Below are 22,793 nucleotides of genomic sequence, written 5' to 3'. Positions count from 1 at the left end.
CTCATGATTCTGTATATAGATATAATGTAAAACTAAGATAATCATTCTCATAATGGGATACAATAAAGATTGTACATATAAGGTTTAACTGGCTTGTTGTTCCCGATGGATGGAATCCTGTTACGCTGGCGTAGATGCTAGTTCCCCAGCCAGCCTATCATCGTAAGAACACCCAGCCCAATAGAGCCATTTGTCCTGATAGAATAGAAAGGAATACAATGTATCTTATGCTGTATAGATTTCCTTTTTTATTTTGCTCCTTTCATACATAATACACAGTGTATATAGATTTATAATATATATATATAAATGGATAGACGTTGAAAAATCGGTTTAACAAAAACTTACATCAATCGACTGGCAAAAAAATTAACATTAATATATCATTGGACGGAATGATTTTTGCTTACCGCGCATAGAAAATAGTGATTTTTCTACGAAGGAAATTTCTGGACGGAAAAAAGTAATGAAACAAAGATACAATGATTATCACAGTGTATTACACTTTTTTACAGCAGTTCATTTTTCGTATAACAGCATTCATTGCGATACATTCAGACATACACCCACTAGTTTCATAGGTGAATGGAAAAATTGGCCACAGAAAAAAATGCCAAGGAAGATTAAATAGGAAACTATCATTTCATTAACTAACACACAAATCAAATGCATTGATGTTTTGACTTGTCACTTTTTGAGATTATTACACCGACTTCTGAATTAGTTTAGGTAAATTACCTTTGATGATCTAAGACAGTCGGTACCCTAATAGCTTACTTTGATGTTTTGAAATATTAATTTAGTTGATTAGAAATGTAAGTTCATCATATTTCTGAATGCATTATACCGATTTTAATTGTTTTAAGCCCCATAAAAAAATAAATGGTGTCATTAAATTGAAAGCTTGATGTTTTATTAACATTGTCAGTATTTCTGATGAATTTTCCTTGGCCTTTTTTTCCGTGGCCCTTTTTTCCTTGGCCATTTTTTCCTACAATCAGTTTCATAGACAGGTATTGTACTTTATATGGTATTGTACTTTCTATTGAAAGCGGGTATGATGACACAATCATAATATCTTATATTATCAGCAAACATAGATAAACTCAACAGTGAGATTATGAATATAATTGAAATATCATTCTGTATCTCTGGTACGATTTAATTTGAATTAATATCTCGGTAGCTCAAAAGTAGGTTGAAATGAAGCAGTGGATAGCTCGCGTAGTTACAACTATTGAAAATCCATCGTTACTGCGTTATTTATTCAACGGTTATCTTCTAATAAATTTCGAGCAACCTGACCCCGCCCCGGTAAATTATGTTCAGGTATTAATGTTACTGATAGTACGGGATTGCGGCATCGGTGGTTGAGCAGGTGGTAGAATATGTCCGCCTTTACGCGACAATAACGTAATTTCATCTTTCAACGCTTCGATCTCTTGAGCTTGTAATTGTACAAGTTGTATGAGACGCTGGCGTTCGTGGATATCGGCTTTACGACTACCACTGTATTCTCCTCCCTGAAACACATAGAAAAATACGAATGAAGCAAACAAGATTTTAGTCAGTAGTCAATCGCCTCTATTTCACAGGTAGATTGACAGGTAAACAGGATCCCCCTCAAATTTGAAGTCTCGACACATCCACAGCTACATCTGGAGGTGGTAAGTTTTCCACATTTTCTGGAGGAGTCTCTGTCATGCTGTGATACTGGAGTGAGTAGGACTCAGAAACCGATGCTGGATCTGCCTCTGTCCAACCAAATAATTTCCAGAATATGTACAAAAATACAAAGCTTATTTTTAATGAAACGCATAATTTACCAGATTCTTTTGCCGAGAGTCCAATTCCCCTTCATAATCTTTCTTCTCGCCCAGTAACATGTTTAACTGTTCTAATCGGTTCGTATTTTCACGTATCAAATCCGTTATGCGGTCTTTCTTTACACCTATTTTGTCCTGAAATTCAAAAAATTTCGATTTATTTGTCCAATTTCATTTTATTTTAGCTTTAGAGCCTTTTTATGTATATCTATAACAAAAATAACAGAAATCATACTCAAAATCAACCTGCACAAACATACCTCCCACTTGGCTATTTCATTAGCGCAATCGGCCTCCTTCTGTCGCAGCCTCTCTTTCAGTTCCTCGAGGTTGCGATTTACGGTGACCTGTTCGAGCTTTTCAAGGTCAACAATTCGACCGAACTTCTGCTGCATCATGTGATTACACTGCTCGTCCATCTCGGAAATACGTTGTTCAAAAAGTCGACGATCTTTAATCAATTCTACGTGTTTTCGTTTCGCCTCCCTAGAATGAAATTCAGAAAATTCAATCATGACTTGATCTGCTAAGAATCAAAACAGTCACACGGAAACTGTTTGATTTACCCGCGATCTAACAATCTTAATATTTCCCTGACTTTTTCCAAATTCCCTGACTATTCCTTAACTTTTTTTAAGAAAAGAAAATTCCCTGACTTTGCCCTAATTTCCTGGTAAGTGGCCATCCTGCAATATGCTTTTTCCGATCTTTAAATTGTTATTGTACCACTCTGAAAAGGCTTGTAGACAAAAAGAGACTGCTTTCTTTCAGTCATTTTTTCCTTCCCCTTACTTCATTTGTTTTTTCTGCAATTGTTTTTCGTGCTCTAATTCTTTGATTCGATGTTGCAGGCGAACGAGTCCCGTTGATTCGAAGACGAGACAATTCGTCAGATCCTGTGGCATCGCGTTGTTGACTATGTGCTGAATTTGATGCAGTTTCAACGTAACGACCATGTCGAGTTCATTCAGTTTCTGTTGTTTCTCCAGCTAAGAATGGAACAAAACAAGTTCGATGAATAATCAGTTAATATCAGTTTAGTATCCAGTATTCCTAACGATGATTATTAGGATATAGTTGAATAAACTCAGTTAATACATTTGAAAAACCGAATTATGACTTTTCAAGACACAATTGGTTTCCCATTTTTGGTTTCAATTTCGTAAGACTTTCCCTGACAAGACTGTCATAGGAATCTGGCATTCAGACTAATTTCAAACCCTTACATGAACTGAACATCCCGTCAGCTTTTAAACCACAAACTCAGTTCATATTCATTACCTGGAATGCTTCCAGATCACCCTCAGCAGTCTTCAGCGCACCGTCAATAACCTTTGCTTTACGTTGCAAGCTCTCAAGATCTCGTTTGAACTGTTCATTCAGTTTTTTCTCTTCAGTCAACGCTTCTTCGATATCCAGACGTTTTTCACGCAGTTGACACGTGCTGTCGTAAATACTCTGATCACAACCAGGCGGGCAGACGTCGAGATCGAGTCCTCCGCCGGCCTCTTCATCCGATTCTTCATCTTCATCCGACCAATCGGATTCATCGTCACTTTCCTCATCGCTTTCCTCTTCTGAATCTAGAAACGAAAATCAAAGAGGTGAAAATATTTTTCGTGAATTGACAAATCTCTCAATATAAACATTAATTTGACTACTATTGAACAAGTGTAGCTCAGGGGGATAAGGCGCGATAAAATTCACTATCAGTGCTGAGTGACAAGTGGGTTCTGCTGGTTGCTTACAGTGTGTGGGCAACAAACACTTCAAAGGCCATCCAATTGTGAGGTTAAATGAATGATCCAATAATGATCCAAGAGTTTATCTTGGGAAAGCAAAAAATACTGTTAGTCTCTGAAAACCAAGATCTGGACGGTACGAAGCAAGCATGAAATTAACACAATTTTGGAAGAGGAGTTTCTATCTTTTTTCCAATCATTTACTATAAGAAATGAGATTAAGAAACACTGAAGATGATAACCATAGGCTCTATATAACCAGTCTATCATAGATCCTTTATAACTGATGAAACCAAACGAAACGTTGACACTTGCCTTCTCCTTCTGTCGCCTTCTTTTTCGTGCGTTTGATTTTCTTTTTGAAAACTTTCGTCAAGTATTCGGCGAATTTATTATTGTCGCCGAGTGACGCCAAGAACATCGCGTGCAAAGCTCGTTCCTTTTCCTGATAACGTTCGATGTCTTTACGTTTGTTGTCGAGTTTCTGTTGACACTCGAGGACCTAAATGAGAAGTTACCAAGTTCGTATTTTGTTAGTCTGATTGGATCACGAAAGAACATTAAAGTGCAGCAAGAACTTTCCATTCTGCTCAACAGCATCAACTCGAGGAACCCTCAAATTAGAATACTTTTGGACTAAGCTGGGTGGGTGGCAGATTATCAGATGGCGGATAATTGAGTGAATTATTAAACGACAATGAACAAACCTTGGCTTGCATGTCTAACTTTTCTTGTTGTTTCGCTTCCATTTTATCGGCGAGTACGTTTTCACTTTTCTCGAATTCTTTCAACAATACGAGCTCCTCGAACAAAGTCACCTGCCGCAGGTCAGCGTTCTTCATGTTGATTTCCGATTTGAATTTCTTATGGCGTAAAACGCGTAACTCGGCGTCGAACGTTTTCAACAAATTGTCGATTCTCGTGAGCAGACGATCGCGTTCATACATTAATCTGTTAGAAAATTTGAATTATTCATTTACATCTATAGAAACAAGGTACGGTACTAACTTCATCACAAGAATTTCTCACATGGGTATATTTTATATCATTATCATTATACAGGGTTCGATCTAAGGAATGAAAGTCACTTGCCCGGGGGGCAAGTATATCTGAAATTTTGCTTGCCCCCTCCAAAAGCTACTTGCCCTACACAGGCAGTCCGATTAGTGGCACTATCATCCGTTGTATCGAGTTGGAAGAAAGTTTTGTGACATAAGATTGCACTAGCTCGGGGGACAAGTGATAATGATAACCTACTTGCCCTGATGAGAATATACTTGACCCAGGCAATCGGACAAGTGCTTAGATCGGACCCTGATTATATGTTGTCACCAAAATTCAGCCAGCATGAAAAATTGTGTACTCATGTTTTTCATTCTTCAACTCACTGAACTCCACTCAAGTAATTATTAACAGGTTCGAGGTATGATTAGAAATACAAGCTTTTGCTACTAGAAGCTTCACCAGTGACTCATTCACCTGATGAAGCTACTACTAAGCTAGTATCGTAAGCTTGTATTTCTAATCAAAATCAAGTGAATCTACACAGTACTACCAGTCTTCACATGTACCAATTTGACACCAGTTCAACTCGGCTCCTTTACAACTTTGATTTAAAACATTGAAGCCGGAGAAGTACCTTCGATCGAGGAACTCCAACAGTATTCGATGAACCTAGGATTCGTGCCACTCCATACAAACTTACTTAATTTCCTCAACTTTCTGCAACTGAATCTCGAGCGAAGAAGGACCGATGTCGGCATCCTCGTCATCGTCATCATCATTCTCTTCAGCAGGAGCTGATGCACTCGTCTGTTGTCTGAATAATGGAAGTGGAGAAGCAGGCGTTGTTGCTTCTCTCTTCGGCGCCGCGAACTGATTCGCGCCGAAGCCGCCAGTTTTCAATTCTTGTAACGCTTTCTCTTCCATTTCTTTCTTGAATTTCAGCAGCATATCTTTAGTATATTCAAGTTTCCTACAAATAGGAACGGTGATATTTACAAAACATTAACGGGGTGGCCACTTATATTTGACTTGCTTTTTCCCCAATTTTTCCCTGACAGGTACGTTATTTTCTCTGACTGATCTGCTAAGAATCCAATCAATTATCACAGTCAAAAATGGAAACTGTTTGATTTTATGCACAATCTAACAATCTCAACGACTTTTCCCTGATTTCTAGGGTTTTAAAGAAAAGAAAATTCCCAATTTTCCCAGTTTTCTTGAATTCCCTGAGTTCCAGGTACCGGTAAGTGGCAACCCTGATTAAGTCTGGAAAACCGAAACAACTGATTGCTGGGGTGGGTTGACCTAAATGTCTCTGAATGGAATACTAGAAAGCTAGATTACCAGGGTGAGTCGATGAAGAGTAGAATTGACTTACTTCTCAGGCAGTTCATCAGGATGCATTTTCGGTATACTAGGAACAGGTCTACGTTCAGTTTCTGGTAATTTTGATTGTACAACTTGTAGTTTATCGACGAGTTGTTTTATTTCATCGATTATCCGTATTTTCTTATCTCTTAACGACAACAGTTGCTGGTTGAATTCGTATTTATGATGGTGGATCTACAAAGCAATGGATTTTAACGTAACGATATTATCAAATTTTAGTAGACTGCGCTTGCCTCATATCTTACGAGACCAACATATTCTATCTGAGGTATGTGAATTCTTGGGCAGTCGGAGCAGGGATGAATTTGGAGTGAGAAAATATGTGATACATTGTCTGGGGCACGTGATTATCCGAGGCAATCGACTGCTGGATAAAACACAGTCTCCTCTATCAAACTTACAAGATCTTTCAGAATAAGCAGTCGATTTCGCGCTTTTTCTGCGTTCATGCGTAAATGATCAGGAACGACGTAATCAGGAGCAGTTTTCAATTTATAATCTCCCATATTCTCCTGAGCTTCTTTGATAGCCGCGACATCTGCAGGATCTTCATAATCATCATCAGGTTTTCCTTCGTACAAATCATTCCACTGTAACAGAAAAAACCGGAGAAATTAATGACATTTTATCAGCACGCTTTTTAAAAACTGGTCGTCCACACTTCATTTCATAGGTGTTCAGGGTTTCACCTGAGACATTTTCGATTGGAAATTAACGACTAACACCAGACATAAGACATTTTACTTACAAAAAGTGATTGTCTAGACTCGACAATATGAAGGGTATTGTGTGATCGGGGGTGGTTCAGGGTTACAGATTGATACATGCATTCGGTTTAACTCACATGAAATGAATTTATGTGTTATTTACCTGTGAACGTCGAAGCGCTCTTTTTCTTTTCTTTTCTTCCACTTTAGCGAGCGCCTTATTAATACGTTCGCCCATACTGCCTTTAAGGGTAGTTTTAATCTGACCGTCGCTCTGAGTTCCCGATCGTTCCCGTTCGGCGCCATCCGTCACGTCCCTACGACCTTTCAACATCGAAGTCGGATCTCTGCTCATGTCGTCTCTCGTAGTCATCGTCGTCTTACGTCGCTCCATTTCAGCTTTTAACTGGTAGAAATCATCGGATAGTTTCGCCGCGCGGTAGCTACATATCTCATGCGGAGTCAGGAACGCTTTCAACACAATACGATCGCATTCAACTATATCTTTAAACCTGTAAACCATTGATAATGTACATGAACATTAAGGTTATTGTCACCTCACTTGAGAGGTATAAGCAGGGATTAATAATGTGTACTGAAACTGTCCTGTGAATATATTGTAATATTTATGTACTGGTGTATTTGCATGCTTGAATTGTATCATATTTGTATGGTTTAATCGTGTGGACACAGTTGCCAGTGTGGCAAGGTTTTTAGATTACCTAATCTACTTTTTGTTTGTGGTTCTTTTCAGTACTGTTTGTGGTGTGGTCAGGTTGTTATAGTCGACAAGTTAAGACTTCAGACTTGGATCTTAGGGAGAAAAAAATTGTGGGCTAGATACGTGCATCATGGAGCAGAGATGAGTCAACATAATTACTTACTTCTGTTTGAGTTTTTCCAGCGCGATGCGATGTTTTTCCGCCTCCCAGGCCAGTTCTTTTCTAACAATATCAATTTTTTCGGACGTTTGACGTTCGAGATCTTTCTTGATTTCAGGATCCATTTCGAATTCCTGAAAAATTTAAATTCATCAAATATCTAGACATTAATTACCAGCAATCTGATTTAAAAAAAACAGTGATAATTAATGATTAAAACTGATAAGCATTAACGATGCTTATATGCTTATCAATGGACAGGGCCAGTTGCTCAAAAGTTGATGAGTTAACCAGTGGATAGTTGACTGGTTCTTTTAAAAGATTCCAAGCTTCGCTTCTAGTGTAATGAAACTTCATCATTTGCCCAGTGTTCACACTATTGGCTGATTCCAATTACCTGTCTAGTCAGTTGTAGATGAGCTGGTAAATCGTCATTCATATGAAGCAGTTTTTTGAATTTATGACGCAATTGAGCGATTGTTTGACGAACATCTTGTTTCTTCAAATCAGCGAGTTTCATCATTCGATCGTGTTCAGCTTTCTGTTTTGCGTCCTCGATACTGTACGCACTCGGGTCGTCGATATCATCCGTCATTTTCATTTCATCCGGTTTCTATAGCAATAGATAACAACAATAAAAACAAGTTGTCTACCTTTTCCCAATTTTTCTCTAGACTAGATTTTTCTGATATCCAGCACTGCAGTTCAACGGTCGTGAGTTCAGATTTAACTCTTAACTCAGAACTGCACCCCGAGTTTTTCAAGTTTTCGGATCAGTGACAGCCCCAATAATGGTTAGAAAATATGCATAGAACCGATATTAAAATACAATTTAATTTCACTTTACATCGACACTCACCCGTGCAGACGGAATCTTGGCTTTCGCGGCTGCGATTTTTTCTTCTAATTCTTGCTGACTCATCATCGAATACGTGAAGAAGTTGCCGTCATGGCCGACGGTGAATAGAAACTGATTATCGTAGCTGAGCGCCAGTTGATCGATCGTACCGTAGTGATTATCGTGCATAGCTAACGTCCAATACGTATCGAAATCAACGATATCATCAGATTCAGCGGATAGAGACTGAACTCGAATAGAACCATCCTTTAAACCCATCAACAACTGTCTCTTGTCGTTCCTGCGCGCGAATATCAAATTTATTCAATAAATTATGTTTCATTCATTCAAATCACAGTCAACCATGCGTAAGTCAGATATTTTCGGACTGGAAGACTTTCTCTGGTCAAACATGAATTGACTCTGACTTTGAAAGAGTTGAATTTTCAAACTTTTGAATCAAAATTACGGCTAACGAAACAAATAGAGCTCAATCTTAGAACTATGTATCGAGTCATCTTACATAATGACTGCAAAAGTGAGTCCTAGTCATTTAAGCTATCGACTTAGAGCTAGTGGTTTTGATATGTCTTTAATTACTATTTGGACCATAAAAATAGTACAACTTCAACGAGTTCACAACTTAGAATATTCGACATTTGGCAGAATTTGAAAAAGAGAAGAATGACATGAGACTGAATATTTTCCCTCCGAAAGCATTTATCTGACTTACACTAGGTTCATGGTTTTTAGATATTCATTCGGTTTTCTCTACTTACGTAAATTTCATATTTTGAATCGCGACGTCGTTAGAATTAGTCACCGGTAAGGCGCGAAGCGGTTTATCAGCACCGAATTCACATTCGTACAAATAACCGGCATCGAAACCATCCTAAAACAAGAACAAATCAACTGTTTATCGATACAACAACCTCAGCAGTTCATTGTCAGAGATTTTTTTTGTAATTATTAATGATCTTACCATCGAAATCCAGAACTTGTTACTGTCTGTACTGTAGAACCCATGAAGTATAGCGCATGGCTCTTCGGGAATAAACGGACTCCAATCCTCTTCTTTCTCTTTTCTTTTCCTCTTCCTTTCTTCGGCCACTATAAAGAATTTCATTTAACAAAATCTTAGACTCATGAACTGAACCAGTCACAAGCGATTACGTAAAAACAATAGGCTGCACCTACAAGTCAGTAGAAAGGTCCACACATCTAAGGAGTAGGGGTGGAAAGACCAAAGGCTGTGACGACGAAATGGACAAAGGAAGGATGGAAGCAAGCGGCCTTATGCAAACGTACAGATAGTTTACCTTCCGAGGTATTTGTAATTAGAGAATGAATGGAAGATTCAGTCTGATAAATCGACGAGTCTGGATTGATAGAGCAGCACAAACAGAAAGGATTTATAAACATACCGTACTACCGCAGTCAATACGAGGAATAGGAAGAGATTCCATCGGGCATTTCATGATATAAAAACTAAGGTATTCTCCTCGTTGCTATATGACTGTTTTATGAGTTAATCAATCGAAAGAACACGAGAACACGAACCTTCATTCTCTTCGTCATCAGAATCTATTTGGCCGCGTTCTTTACGTTTTCTTCTTTCTTCCTCTTCGATACGCAATCGTTGCTCTTCTTCTTTCTTCTTACGAGCCATTTCTTCATCGTGCTACAAAACACATCGTCAACTATAGAACGTCGAACACAGCACTCGCTGGACTAGTTTAGAGATACTCAGCTGGGTTGAAACGCCGGTTTAATCGAAAAATGAACTCGAAGTTATTCTGATTTTGAGAGTTTATCAATATTTTTGGGAGTAGCTGAGCTCATAAATAATTGAAACACATGCAACACATTGAAATTGCAAATAAATAGAAAGGTAAAAAGTAAAAGATGGAAGAAAACTGAGTAGAAATGACTCTCAAATACAAGTCTGAAAGAGCAGAAACGTTGTGGTCTCGATTCCCTTTTTAACTTCAGTCTTCCATGGAATCTTGCTTTTATAATGGTGATATATTGAGAATAAACTTACTCTAAGTTGAGACTTGCAGCTGTTAAACTGAAAGAGGCGACTCGCTAATCCAGTAATTTGATACGTTTTACTTGTATCAAAGTTTCCCGGCTCGGGTGCATCAATTTCCATCACTTGTCCATCATTCATGAATATCAGTAGCGTATTCTTATCCTGTAACCAAAATACATGAAGAAAATACAGTATTTTTAGAAAAATGTCATGATTCGATATTCGGGCTGTTCGGCTCAATTCTGAAAAGATCTCATTCTCCTAGGATTTCAATTAATCGCACAAGATTCCTGTTTTTCAATTGTAAAAACTCTACCTTACACGGAGCTGGCAACGTTGTTTAGAATGAAGACTCTATCAGATGTCAGGCAAGAGTGAAATAACCACAATATATATACGTCCAAAACCCTAAAAGAATGGCCGCTGTGGACGCCCAAAACCTTCAAGGGGTTAATTGATTTGAATACTTACAAAGTTACCCGGTGACCAGTGAAGATGAGTTACAGGTGCAGGAGTCGTAACGAAACCGATCGGATCGTAAAATTCTTCCATTTGTCGCCCGACCGTCAGGAAGAATACTGTGCAATCATCAGACTAGAACAGATGAAAACATGAATAAATTACATACATTGCCGATCACTATGCTCAAAACAACAGACAAGCAATATTTGATAAGACCATCTAATGGAGCTCTTAAACAATAACATAATTTCTTCTAATTTCATCAAAGATTTCATCATTCAATTAACAACAGGGTTCCCCGAACAAATTTCCTGAATTTTTCCTGATTTTCAAGAAAGGAGTCAGAATTCCCTGAATCTTCCTGCAAGGATAAATAAATCCGGAATATATGATTTCCTCATTCAGTAAGCAATGTTCTCCATATGCTGGAATTTTGAAGGGGTTGCATTCATTGTCAAGTGTAAAACATTTTGGCTGCTGAATTAGCAACGTTTTCGATCCCCCAAAAATACAGAAAATTAACTTTAATTTTGGTGTAATCTATTCTTCCAATACATTTCAAAGCAATTATCAGCATTGATAGAATATTGACATCCACTCTGGTAGGGGCAGAAGATACTTCATAAGGGGTGGCTGATTTTCAGAAGGGTGGATGTGAAAATGAAATAACAACTCTAAAACCTGTTATGGAAAACACAGGTAAGAACAGCATGGTCGATAGATAGTTATAGCTATTCTTACCCCGGTAGCTAGAAGATCGCCGCTGTTATCGATAGCGAATGCAGTGACGGATTTGATATGCGGTTTAAACGCTTGGAACAGAACCAGTTCGCTCGTGTCTTTAGAACGTTTACCGAGATCGATGTCTAACTTCTTCTGGAATCGTAAAACTCGAACGACGCCATCTTCAAAACCGGCAATCACTGAACTTCCTTTCGGATCCACCTGAAGCGAACAGAGAAATTCTATAATTAAATCACTCCATTCAAATACAAAATTCCTTTATCTTCTCTATCCAATCAAACATTTCTGGGATCTAATGCAGGTATCAATCTACAATGAGCCACCACTTCAGACATTCATCATTTTAAAGTAAATGAAGTGTAGATGATCAGTATTTGAAAGTATGCTATAGTATTTCATTTACAATCGAAAATGTCTCAGTCCTGAACATAATTGAAGTGCGGGTGATCACTTTATGAAAGTGTGCTCATAAAATGTCTAATGTCTGACTTTGTAATTCATTTTTCATTAAAAATCATAATTTTCCGGAGTAAAATTTGTATTTCTGAGGGATACTTACGCGGGGCACATATTAGAAGTTACCAGCTAAGGTAACTTCTAATATGTGCCCCACGTAATGTATCCTGAAGGAAATATCATATGTTTGGGATGTGCAGAAACTCGTATGAAGTGTTAACAATCAAAAATTTGAAGAGTGGAATTTTTGACGGGGTGAAGGGTCAAGATGTGAAACCAAAGTTTTTACGCAAATTTGTGAAATGCTTACAGTTTCTGGAGGCCAGAGTAAAGTCGTTCCACCCGATGTATATTTCGATTCGCACAGTTGTGTGTGCGTCGTATAATCATAGACTCGAACCGTGCAATCAGCACCGGCTGTAGCGACGAGATGAGAAACTGGCGACGTGTCACAACCTCTGATCGCACCCGCGTGATACGACAAAATCTTCTCCGGCGCTAACGACGTGTGCGAAAACGATAGATCCAGCTTCCAAATACCTCCATTTGCATCCTAGAAAAAATCAACTCCTTATTAAGACACATATTACACAGAACTCTTACCACGCCTCACACCGTATAAACTTGAATCAGCAAAACCTACAGTTCATGATTCATTCATTTGTGTTTATGTATGTATATTTATCTTATTATTGTGACATGTAGTAATAAGTTTCTTTACAAACACATATATATATATAAATCATACCCCAGCCTTCAACAGGCTTATAAGTCACCAATATTATTAATTAGATTTACTCATACGTAGATAGATTCAAGTAGCACGGAAAGTACTTGAACTCCGGAATAAAAGTTGCTACAGTTATTTGATAGTTAGCCATTAATATTTGAAACTGTTGAACTGGAAATCATGCACCTCCTGTGACATATCTACAAGTGTTTAATCAAAGCTGTTATATCGTCAACTGTGGGTTTTGCTCATTAACTCTGAAATACTAATATCAACAACAGTCTCTACCGGTCATAGAAGTTCGTGGCTTACCTGCGCGTACCACATGGTCGGTTCATCGGGATCAACCGATTTAACTATTGATTTCAAATGTACGTCGCCGTTCCCTATTTGTAATTCATTCATCGGTTCCATCTCGAAAATTCCGGTCTCGTCGATGACATCTGCCGTATCGATCGTTTCAAAATCCCACACCTTAAAAAGAAACAGCGGAAAATATCTAAATATGAATCGCAATTTCACAGGGTTCGTACTATTTTGTCGGTCCAGAATTTGAGCACTTAATTAGTAGTATCTAAGGAATCGAGGAGTATGAAGAATCCTCGTTGTTTTCCCCGATTCTATTTGCTGCGAAACTTACTCGAATACAACCATCGATACCAACAGTCATCAGTTCACCTTCGTCCATTACGATCTGCTGTATTGCTCCGTGATGACACGGTTTGTGATTCTTACGCGATATTTCAACTTTTATCAAACCGCCGTCCCACAGTAGCATGTTACCCCACTCGGAGCCGGATAACACTTTACCGTCGGGTAGCTCCACGTAACCTTCAATATCTGAGATCTCCGTTCGTCCGAATTTTCCCAGTTGACCTTGCAGTTTCAAACCGGTAAAGGTGCGTGCCATCTTCCAAAATCTGTAACAAAAGTGGGAAATTGCATTTCTTGTTATAAGAAATATTAACCCTTACAGTGCTGAGATAACTTGTGTATTTTGGAAACAATCCACCCCAGCGCATTCTATAACAGGCATACCAACTATAATGGGGTGTATCGTTAGTTACTGATATTCACAATGATTGACAGGTACTGCTTCTTTCAATAAAGATCTTCGCAAATTAACGATGAAATGAATACATCGCACTGCAGGGTTGGTGTAAATAAGGTAGATTATACGCCGTGTAACTCAATTCGATGTTAAATCGACGAATCATTTTCCACAGGATGATAATGATAACACCGTACCTGATATGACCAGTTCCGGAAGAGGTAAGCTGACCTTCCAGTTCAGTAGAGAATGTGACTCGGAATACATCTTGAGAGAACGCCTTTGATCGCAGTACAATACGCTCCTGTTTCCAGTTCCAGATCGTCAACATATAATCGGGATCTCCTCCGACTGACGCGAGCAGTTTACCATCGGGACTACAAAATATACGTACAAATCATTACCAGTACATTTTATATGGATATAATCTGATTTATATCAACTTCAAAAGTCGACCATATTCATCTTTTTTAAGGAAGACGCCATCTTTTCTTTTACCCATGCAGTTTTGGCATGCACACCACAAGTGGCAAATTGTGAGACAAAGACAAAATGTTGCATACAACACAAAATGTATATGAACCAGTATTCAACCGATTCCATCTATTACCAGGTACATTATAAAACCATTGCATTGCGCACATCGAAACATATTATGTGTACATAGCCTTTTGATATCGAGAAACATGCTTCTTTACTATCAAAAACAACCTTAATGTATCTTAAATAAACTGAAGGTTTTATGTGAACACATGCTAGTGACTTAATTGTGCCTATCTGTATCATATATATACCGGTATATAACCTCCGCAACCTTTCATACTTCATACATTCATTCTAACAATAACACATTATGAGAGCCACTTTTTAGAAGGGTCCACTATCTTGTATGTTTTCAAGGCAACAATGTAACTTCCAAGTCCACAGAAGGTTTACACGCCAATTTTTTGTTTAAGTGACAGGAAACTTCAAGGTCTAGGAGTACATCTTCATAAGTAACTGACACCAAACATCGATATACCTTTTTTCCATAGTTTAACTGGGGGACAATCAAACAGGTATTAAACAGTGAATTCTACAGCCATCAGGAATTTAAGGTAGATATAAATATATATGAAAGTATATATACACAAAAGCCATTGATCGTGTTAGTAGTTGGTAGGAAAATTCATGCCTCGTGATTAGTAATGATAATATGCAACAATCTCGTTAGACAGAGTTAAAACCTTGGGCTCGATAGTCGACAGAACCACGGGTCTTTGTAGTATTCCATTTTAACATCGCCGACCGAAACAAGTAGATCTCCAGTACAACTGAATCGTTGTGTTGTATAGCATCAAAGAGATGATATTAGTACAGTTAATAGAAAATAGATCATTGTTAGATCACGTTGCTTTAGAGAACTCCGTCCTGTAAGAACCCACAACCTGAGAGAAATCTATATAGTTTAAACTATGATTAATATACTGTATTAAGATAATCGCTCAGAAGAGAAACTTATCATTTAATTAAGAGTTGTAATAAGTATCAAGATGAATAGATTGCAAAACTGCTAAGAGATGATGGGGTACGTACCTGAAATCTACATACGCATAAGCTGCTTCAGTGCCACCACGTAATATTCGATACAGTTTCAGCGATGGAAATTCATATATGTTAATATTCGGCGCCGTGCCTTTTTCAGCGACGGCCAAAAACTGTCTACTTGGGTGTACCTGAATTTTAAAAATCATTCTCATTCTATAACACAGAAGATTCATTAATCCTCACCGAACTCACACATGGCCTATCTTGACTTTTGATTAACTCAAATTTGCTAACGTACTTTCTGATCTTCGACATTTTGTTTAACTCAGACCATATTTTGCGGGTCCCAGTTTTTCCAAGTTAGTTGAGGTTTACCATACATGATTATTTGGAAACAGTACAAATACAAACAGATTACGTATACTTATACATACAGCTATAGCTCCAATACCTCCCCCTGAGGTACTCCTTATATAACTCTGCTCTTTAGTCAGCAGGTCAATCAGCTCAACGTAATTACCAGCGACAAATACAATTGTTTTCTCATCTAACAGATGCAAGTTTGATCTCTTCGTACAATCGTAACCAAACGAATGACTATTTTAAAAAGTGGGTTAAAGAAATATGTGAACGACAAACATCTATCCATTGTATATGTCAAACTAAAAAGTTTTGAAACTTTTTCAGTTGTTCCAGGTTAAATTAGACTTTTTTGGGTATGGAATTCTTAAGGGACCTCATAATTCTAGGGGGTTATCCAAACCCTTAACTGGGAAATAGTGAAAGGATACAGCAATGAGATCATATCATCCGGAAGACCCGACTCATCAGCGATCAATGCTTTAGAAATATGATCTTTTTTATCGTAATAGAAATCTTCGGGTATAGTGTTTTCTTCCTCGTCTATTTCATGAGCCTAGATAAAAACACAATAACAACAAAAATCAGAAATCAAATGTTTAGTTCTATATTTATACAGATCACATAAATACATACCAGTTCTTCTTGTTCAGCATCTGCCGCTTCGTCATCTTGCTTCTCTTTCTCAGCATCCTGTTTCTCATCCATTTCAGGTTTAACTGTCTCATCAACATCTTCATCATCAGCAGCAGTTTTATCAGAGGTTTCATCGTCTCTTTGTTTCTGTATCGCTTCAGCAGCTTCATCTTCTTCTTTCTCTTCACCATCTTTTGTTTCCTTTTCATCAGCAGCCTCAGCAGCCTGTTTTACTTCAGTCTCTTGTTGATCAACCTCTTCTGCAGGCAGTTGTTCGACTTCTGCTACATTTTGTTGTTCAGGTTCTTCAGTCTGATGTTGCCCGATTTCTGTATCTGGCTCATCAGGCACGACGTCATCTGTTTCAATGAAATTATTGATTGAATTGACAGCTTGAAACCTTCTTTGAATGAAACTATAAGATATGCACGCTGAAAATACAACTCACCAGCAGCTGGTGGTTCATTGTCTGCATTGTTATTTAGATTGTCACCAGCAGATTCTGATTCTACTTGCACATTTACAGCATCTACCTCTTGAGCTTCAATATCTGAAGCTGAAATATGAAAGAAACCAATATACCTAATAAATCTACTTTCTATTCACTCTTAAATATGAGCTGGATTACCTTTCTCATGAATTTTATCTTCGTCATTTTGTACTTCACTTCGATCCCCGGCAGCTGCAGCAACAGTTGCAGTGTCGGATTGTTCCACACTTTCTTCCATTGGTTCTGTAGTATCGGTCACTTCAACTGGAAATGGAAACATCCACAAACTGATACCATTTGAAAAACCTTAACATTATACAAGCTTTTTGAATCTGAAAGTGATTCAAAGAGACTCATGTTAATATTACTCGATCCAGCCATACCATACCTTTAGAAACAAAGTATGGTAATGTAATTTTTTATCGCTAGCTAACGGTATATCTAATCTGAATTCCTAATAATAGATGTAGTCCAAAATCTGCAGCGAAGAACTTCTTAAAAAGCAGGATTGAACTGCTAACTGGACTGAGTTTGCCTCATAAATAACTCATCTTGCACTACACAAAGGCAATTTGCCATGATTGAAAATCCAGTTCAGTTGTTTTTAGCCATTTCCAACCAAGCATGCAACATTTGCCAAAATAATACAATAGATTTCGGATACATTTCCAAGCTACACTGTACCGGTTTTCAAATGGCGCATGCTTTTTAGTGGTTGTTTGATGTATTGGTTCACAAATGAAAATGTAGTTAATTTCTATTCAATTGCTAGTAACCAATGGCAACTGGACAACAAGGAATTCTTGATTGATGATCATAATTATTCTAAATCATTCTCATCCAGAGATTAATCGCTTTCTCCTGTACAGGATACTGAGTTCAGGGTTACTCAATTCGAAGAGAATTCTTTTTGCATGTTTTAACAATGGATGAGAGTGACAAACATACACGAGAATATAGAATAAATAAACAACATGAAGTACGCAGGGAAGGAGAGAGTTGTGAATATAAAACATGAAGGGTGCATAGAGGTAAAACCAAATCAAGGTATATATACGTAGGATGATAAGACAAGAGTGCAAAACATGCAAGACCAAAGCCGTACTGAAATAAAAATTAACCCGTATATAATATCTAGAAATCTAAAAACAGATTCATTCAATAAAATCACGCTGAAACCATAAAAATAGAGCCATGATCAGAAAAACACGGAGTATTTTAAAATCTAAAGCTACTGATCTCGAAGAAAGGCGTAGAGGTGGTGCAGGAGGATCGCCACAGGAGACCGAAAGTTATACCTTCATCAGCTGATTCATCAGGGCTTCCTTTATTTGCATCGCTTGGAACCGAACTTGCAGAAGAACTTCCAATACCTTTAATTGATTTTTGTTCGTCGTCTCTGTCATCGTGATCTTGATCACTAGTTGTTTTTGGTCGAGTTGATTCAATAGGTTTTTCCTCATTCACTGAACCTATCGCTTTCTCTTCACTCCCTTCTCTATCAAACCAACCATCCCAATTTCCATCCTTCGACGATAACAATTTTTCCGAATTTCTGGGTGAAGATTTTAAACCGTTTCCTTGCCTTTCACCTGAAGGTAACCTAGCAACCGCGCTATCGTCTATTTCTTGATCATCTACTAGTTTTCCGATAGTAAACGATGGAGTCGATCCCGCCGCACTCCTCTCAGATTCTCTATGCAATTGCCCATTCTGTTGGACTTTATCATTTTCTTCATAAGACTTTCGTCTTGTTACCTCATCCGAATCATCTTTAATTTGTTGCTGTTTTGGCGTTTCTGGTGACTGACTTCTCTTCTCAAAACCACCTATATCGGTTGGTGAACTTGTCAAAGCTCTAGGCTTATCCTGTGTCGCTGAATATCCAGGTTGTCCATCAAAATCTGGAGAAATTTCATCCACTTTACCTGATTGTGATGACTTGTGAAATTGCTCCATAGGAGACCTTTCTCTTGAATCTTTTTCTGACCTGGTCTCAGCGGATGGCGGCCTACTATGCTCCATTTGATCAGTATTTTTGCTCAGTGAGTGAATAGTCTCCTTTGTTTCTTTACCCTGTTGAAACTCATCTTGGTCTGCAACATCGGGACTGTTCGACTTTGCTGTAGATACTGAAGGACTCTGCTGGTGCCTGCTGCTTTTTCGCTCACTGAAACTCATTGAATTCTGAAGCTCATTGTCTGATGCTGCTATTTCATCAATACGCTTCCCATCATCAGAAGATTGTGTCGAACCAGATTTGACGCGTTTTTCCATCCTTCCAGGTTTTAGTGCCTCATCCAAAAAATCTGATAATGGTCGTTCGGGTGATCTTTTATCCTTGTTTACATCCTCAATCAAATTTTCACTACTATGAGCATTGTTTGAATTATCAAACTCTTCTACAATGTCTTTATCTTGTTTCACCGTTCCAGGTTGTTCGAGAGGTTTCGAATCAGCACTCTCAGATGATGGTTTTGGTGAGTCTTGCCTTGATAATGGTCGGCCTATTACACTAGTTGGTAGTGATTGTGGGGATAAAGACCTCTCTTTTCCTTTGACATCATCAGTTCTGACAGTCATGTCTTCAATGCCATGGCTTGCATCTTCAACACCCGAGGACGGTTTATCCTCCACTTCGTTTTCTACTTCTGAATCCTTTGTTTTTCCAGATTTTTTCCGTGTTTCAATTTTGCTTTTTGTCTTCCTCTTTGAAGCCGACTGCGGTGGTGAATAATCTTTCCATGTCGCTTGATGTTTTAAGCGATAACGCCTCAGAGCTTCTTCGCGAAGATGATGCGTGGCTTGGCGGAAATTTTTTGACTTACGTGAACCCGAACTACTGTCGCTGGCATCACTGGCATCTAAATACAGAAATTACACTTAATTCAACATCAAAACATGTTTTAGTAAAAATCCTTAAGTGCCTCTTTATGACTGATGTTGTCTTAGATGAACAAGAATCTCACAATTTGATGAAATATCTGTATTGTAAATGCTTAAATTTTATTCGTCACTCTGATTAGGAAATTTAGACAGAATCTGTTTTAGCAAATAAACAAGATTTTTCATCAATTATAAGATTTGTATTTTATCTAACAAATGACATAAAGACAGAATTAGCTGTAGGCTGAAATACCACTTTTTAAATTTAACATTAAATAATCTGAAAGCATCGTATGACATTGATATGACAGACCGATTATACTAAATTGCTGTAAAAGATATTCATTAAATAATCTATATATATCATCAGTAATAATTGCAAAAAGCTTTGAATCAGCACAAGACACCAAAGCCATCTACAATATCAAAAGATTTGGTTAATTCATCGAAATCAACACTGTTGTATATCATGATATATGTGTATTTTTGCAGTTTGATAAAGTTATCGTGATTCGAAAAGGGTAATTAACTTTCGAATTTGTGAATGAAATTGAAATGTGCTCACATTACAAACGATCGCATTGAATCAATAGAGTGATTACTTTATGCAGGTATCAATCTGCAGCCTGAAACATTACAGACATCGATCCATTTACATCGTCGTCATTTTTTCAACTTTTGATCGTCTACGCTTTACCAATGTTCAGAACTTCACCGGAGATATCTTCAATTGATTGTCATGAACAACAAACACCAGACATTTTACATTTAACACAAAAAAACTGGTGAGTGAATGTCTGCAAAGGGTGGTTCACAGGGATACTACAAATTGATACTTGCACAATGGACTGATTTGTGATACTGTGATCCCCCAGTACACATGGTCATAGATGTGAAGCGAGTATTATGCTATTAACTGAATATATGTTCCAATAGCGACAGCAGCAGGCACCGATTCTTTAACCGCTTTGTCTACAGTGCTGGTACCTGTACTCTGATTGTGGTTTCTACAATGTAGGTACAAAACTCTAAGTAATAAAACTATGAAAATTGGGGTTCAAACGAACAACTGCGCGAGTACTAGCGCAGTATTGTAGCCATTGGGGCAACTGATGGAACCACAAAGTTTTTACTACTTTAAGGCCCGGACACACTGGGCGATTTGGTCACCCGATTTCATCGCCCGACGAAATCGCCGGTAAGATCGCCCAGTGTGTCCGGGCAATCGCCTTCGGCGATTTAGTCGGACAGTGTGTCCGCGGCTTTAGCCATACCCTTAAATAGCCCTACCCTATATAAAGCCTGGACCCTCTTCCCACCCTCTAGACACTAAACCCTAATTTTCCATTTTGTTTACTGGCACTTTGAATAGGATTGAACAGAATACCGGTACTGGTACTGTAGACACATTTTGGTTCTTGTAGCCTTATGTATACTGGGTAGGATCACAATACATTGTAAATTTCAGCCCACAAAGATCTGGTTGCCTTAAAAGCTGATCATCAGAAAAAAAGTATAGAATCAATTAGGCCATAGGCCTATGAATGTGATTTCTGAAAATTCATGAATATAAATTCAACATGAGAATTGAAAGTCGATCCTCAGTGAGTGATGAATGCTGTTGGTAGAAAACTTACTCTTGCTGCTGTTAACGACTGGTTTATCAGATTGTTTAGTAGGTTTTTTAGATTTCACTGTGAACAAAAATTCAATATCAATGATTCTCAATAAAAAAATCTCACTAAACCCTACATAGGCCTACGCCTTATGACGGAATAATAAATCGGCCCTTTTGTCACCAGGCATGGCAGGGCACAGGCCGATATGATTGGCCCAATTTTAGAATCGTTAGGTTCAGCTGTACCACAACATTGTTGTAGGTATCTCATTCAGATACATCCCCCGAAAACAATTACAGCCATTTACTATTACTAGTGTCGACAAAAGGACAGCACTAGAGCAAGCAGAATTACGGGTAGTCCCCTGGGGTCATCCTTATTACCGAGATGACGTATTTTACCGAGATGAACCGAGACGAACCGAGATGAAATGAAATATAGCATATTTATTTATTTCTTATTGATTTTAACACTTAAAATCATGTTATATCAGTAATAAATACCTACTAGAGTCATATTTTTCATATTTTTTTTATTTAAAAAAATTTTGACTTCAAATATGTAAACTCGGTTAGCAATAAAATTTCATTGAATTTGATTGATCGACGATCTTATCTCAGTAAAGTTAAGTTATTTTTCTACAAAAATATCCGACAAAATATGTAAAATATGACTCTAGCAGGCATTTATTACTGATATAATATGATTTCAATGGTAAAAATCGATAAGGAATAAATGAATATGTCATATTTAATTTCATCTCGGTTCATCTCGGTAAAATACGTCATCCCAGCCAGTCTGCTGATGAGTCTTGACTTGATTGAGCTCAAAAAGTCCAACATTAACAAGCCCAAAGCCAAAGGCAAAAAGGGCAAAACTGCCAAAAAAAAAGGCAAAAAAGGACAGCACCGCCTGGGAGCCCTGGGCCACCAGACAGAAGAATCATGGAACCGGCCGAATTCAACCTTAAAAGTCATAAACTGAAACATTTTTACGCCTCTGTTGGCTACATACCAGAATCTTCTTCTTGTTTAGGAGAATCCTCCATCGATTCCTCTTGTCCTTTTCTATCCTCGTCCTCCATCTTTATTTAGGAGCGTTGTCAATGACGATTTTAGCAATTTGTTGTGGTGCAGATGTAATACTTACGCTTTAACACTTTTGTTACGGTGTTGATGTAATAGATATTCAATAAAATGGGATTCGAACTATCTCGACAGCGATATTGAGCGGCATGCTGGAGCTCGTAAAACACATCCTCGCTTGCCAGGTTCCGCTCCAAAATCCGCTCGTCGGCTTTTTCTCCATGTCACTTTGGAATATAGCACTGACTCTCCCCGTCGGTTTGGCACCCTATTTCAATTTAAAACTAAGACTGCATTTAACCTCTTCACTGTAACGTAAGCCTA

At 38.0% G+C, this 22,793-nt stretch overlaps 1 protein-coding gene across 4 annotated transcripts; it reads right to left on the bottom strand.

Annotated features, from left to right (window-relative positions):
- Positions 1-216: 216 nt before the first annotated feature.
- Positions 217-22,457, bottom strand: LOC141906706 (cilia- and flagella-associated protein 44-like). Of its 4 annotated transcripts, XM_074796009.1 has the most exons (32): positions 22,399-22,455; positions 21,403-21,459; positions 17,018-17,143; positions 16,838-16,945; positions 16,390-16,748; positions 16,185-16,309; positions 15,828-15,990; positions 15,442-15,581; positions 14,064-14,243; positions 13,456-13,735; positions 13,128-13,289; positions 12,396-12,638; positions 11,627-11,830; positions 10,895-11,017; positions 10,433-10,585; positions 9,949-10,069; positions 9,371-9,498; positions 9,168-9,280; positions 8,410-8,689; positions 7,948-8,163; positions 7,554-7,684; positions 6,833-7,181; positions 6,364-6,552; positions 5,952-6,136; positions 5,274-5,543; positions 4,276-4,519; positions 3,884-4,070; positions 3,108-3,409; positions 2,619-2,815; positions 2,087-2,312; positions 1,827-1,961; positions 218-1,523 (listed from the first exon to the last, which is right to left on the bottom strand). In XM_074796009.1, exons 1-32 carry the CDS (start codon positions 22,430-22,432, stop codon positions 1,326-1,328), a joined length of 5,928 nt encoding a protein of 1,975 aa, XP_074652110.1. In that variant the 5' UTR covers positions 22,433-22,455; the 3' UTR covers positions 218-1,325. The 4 variants fall into 4 exon arrangements, with proteins under 4 accessions (XP_074652109.1, XP_074652110.1, XP_074652111.1 ...); XM_074796008.1 differs by lacking the exons at positions 21,403-21,459; positions 22,399-22,455 and adding an exon at positions 18,178-19,050 and having other exon boundaries at positions 217-1,523; XM_074796010.1 differs by lacking the exon at positions 21,403-21,459 and having other exon boundaries at positions 22,399-22,457.
- Between the last annotated feature and the right edge of the window lie 336 nt (positions 22,458-22,793).

Source organism: Tubulanus polymorphus, chromosome 6 (assembly GCF_964204645.1).
Source record: "Tubulanus polymorphus chromosome 6, tnTubPoly1.2, whole genome shotgun sequence".
NCBI classification, from domain to species: Eukaryota; Metazoa; Nemertea; class Palaeonemertea; order Tubulaniformes; family Tubulanidae; genus Tubulanus; species Tubulanus polymorphus.
This window is presented reverse-complemented; position numbering and strand designations above follow the sequence as displayed.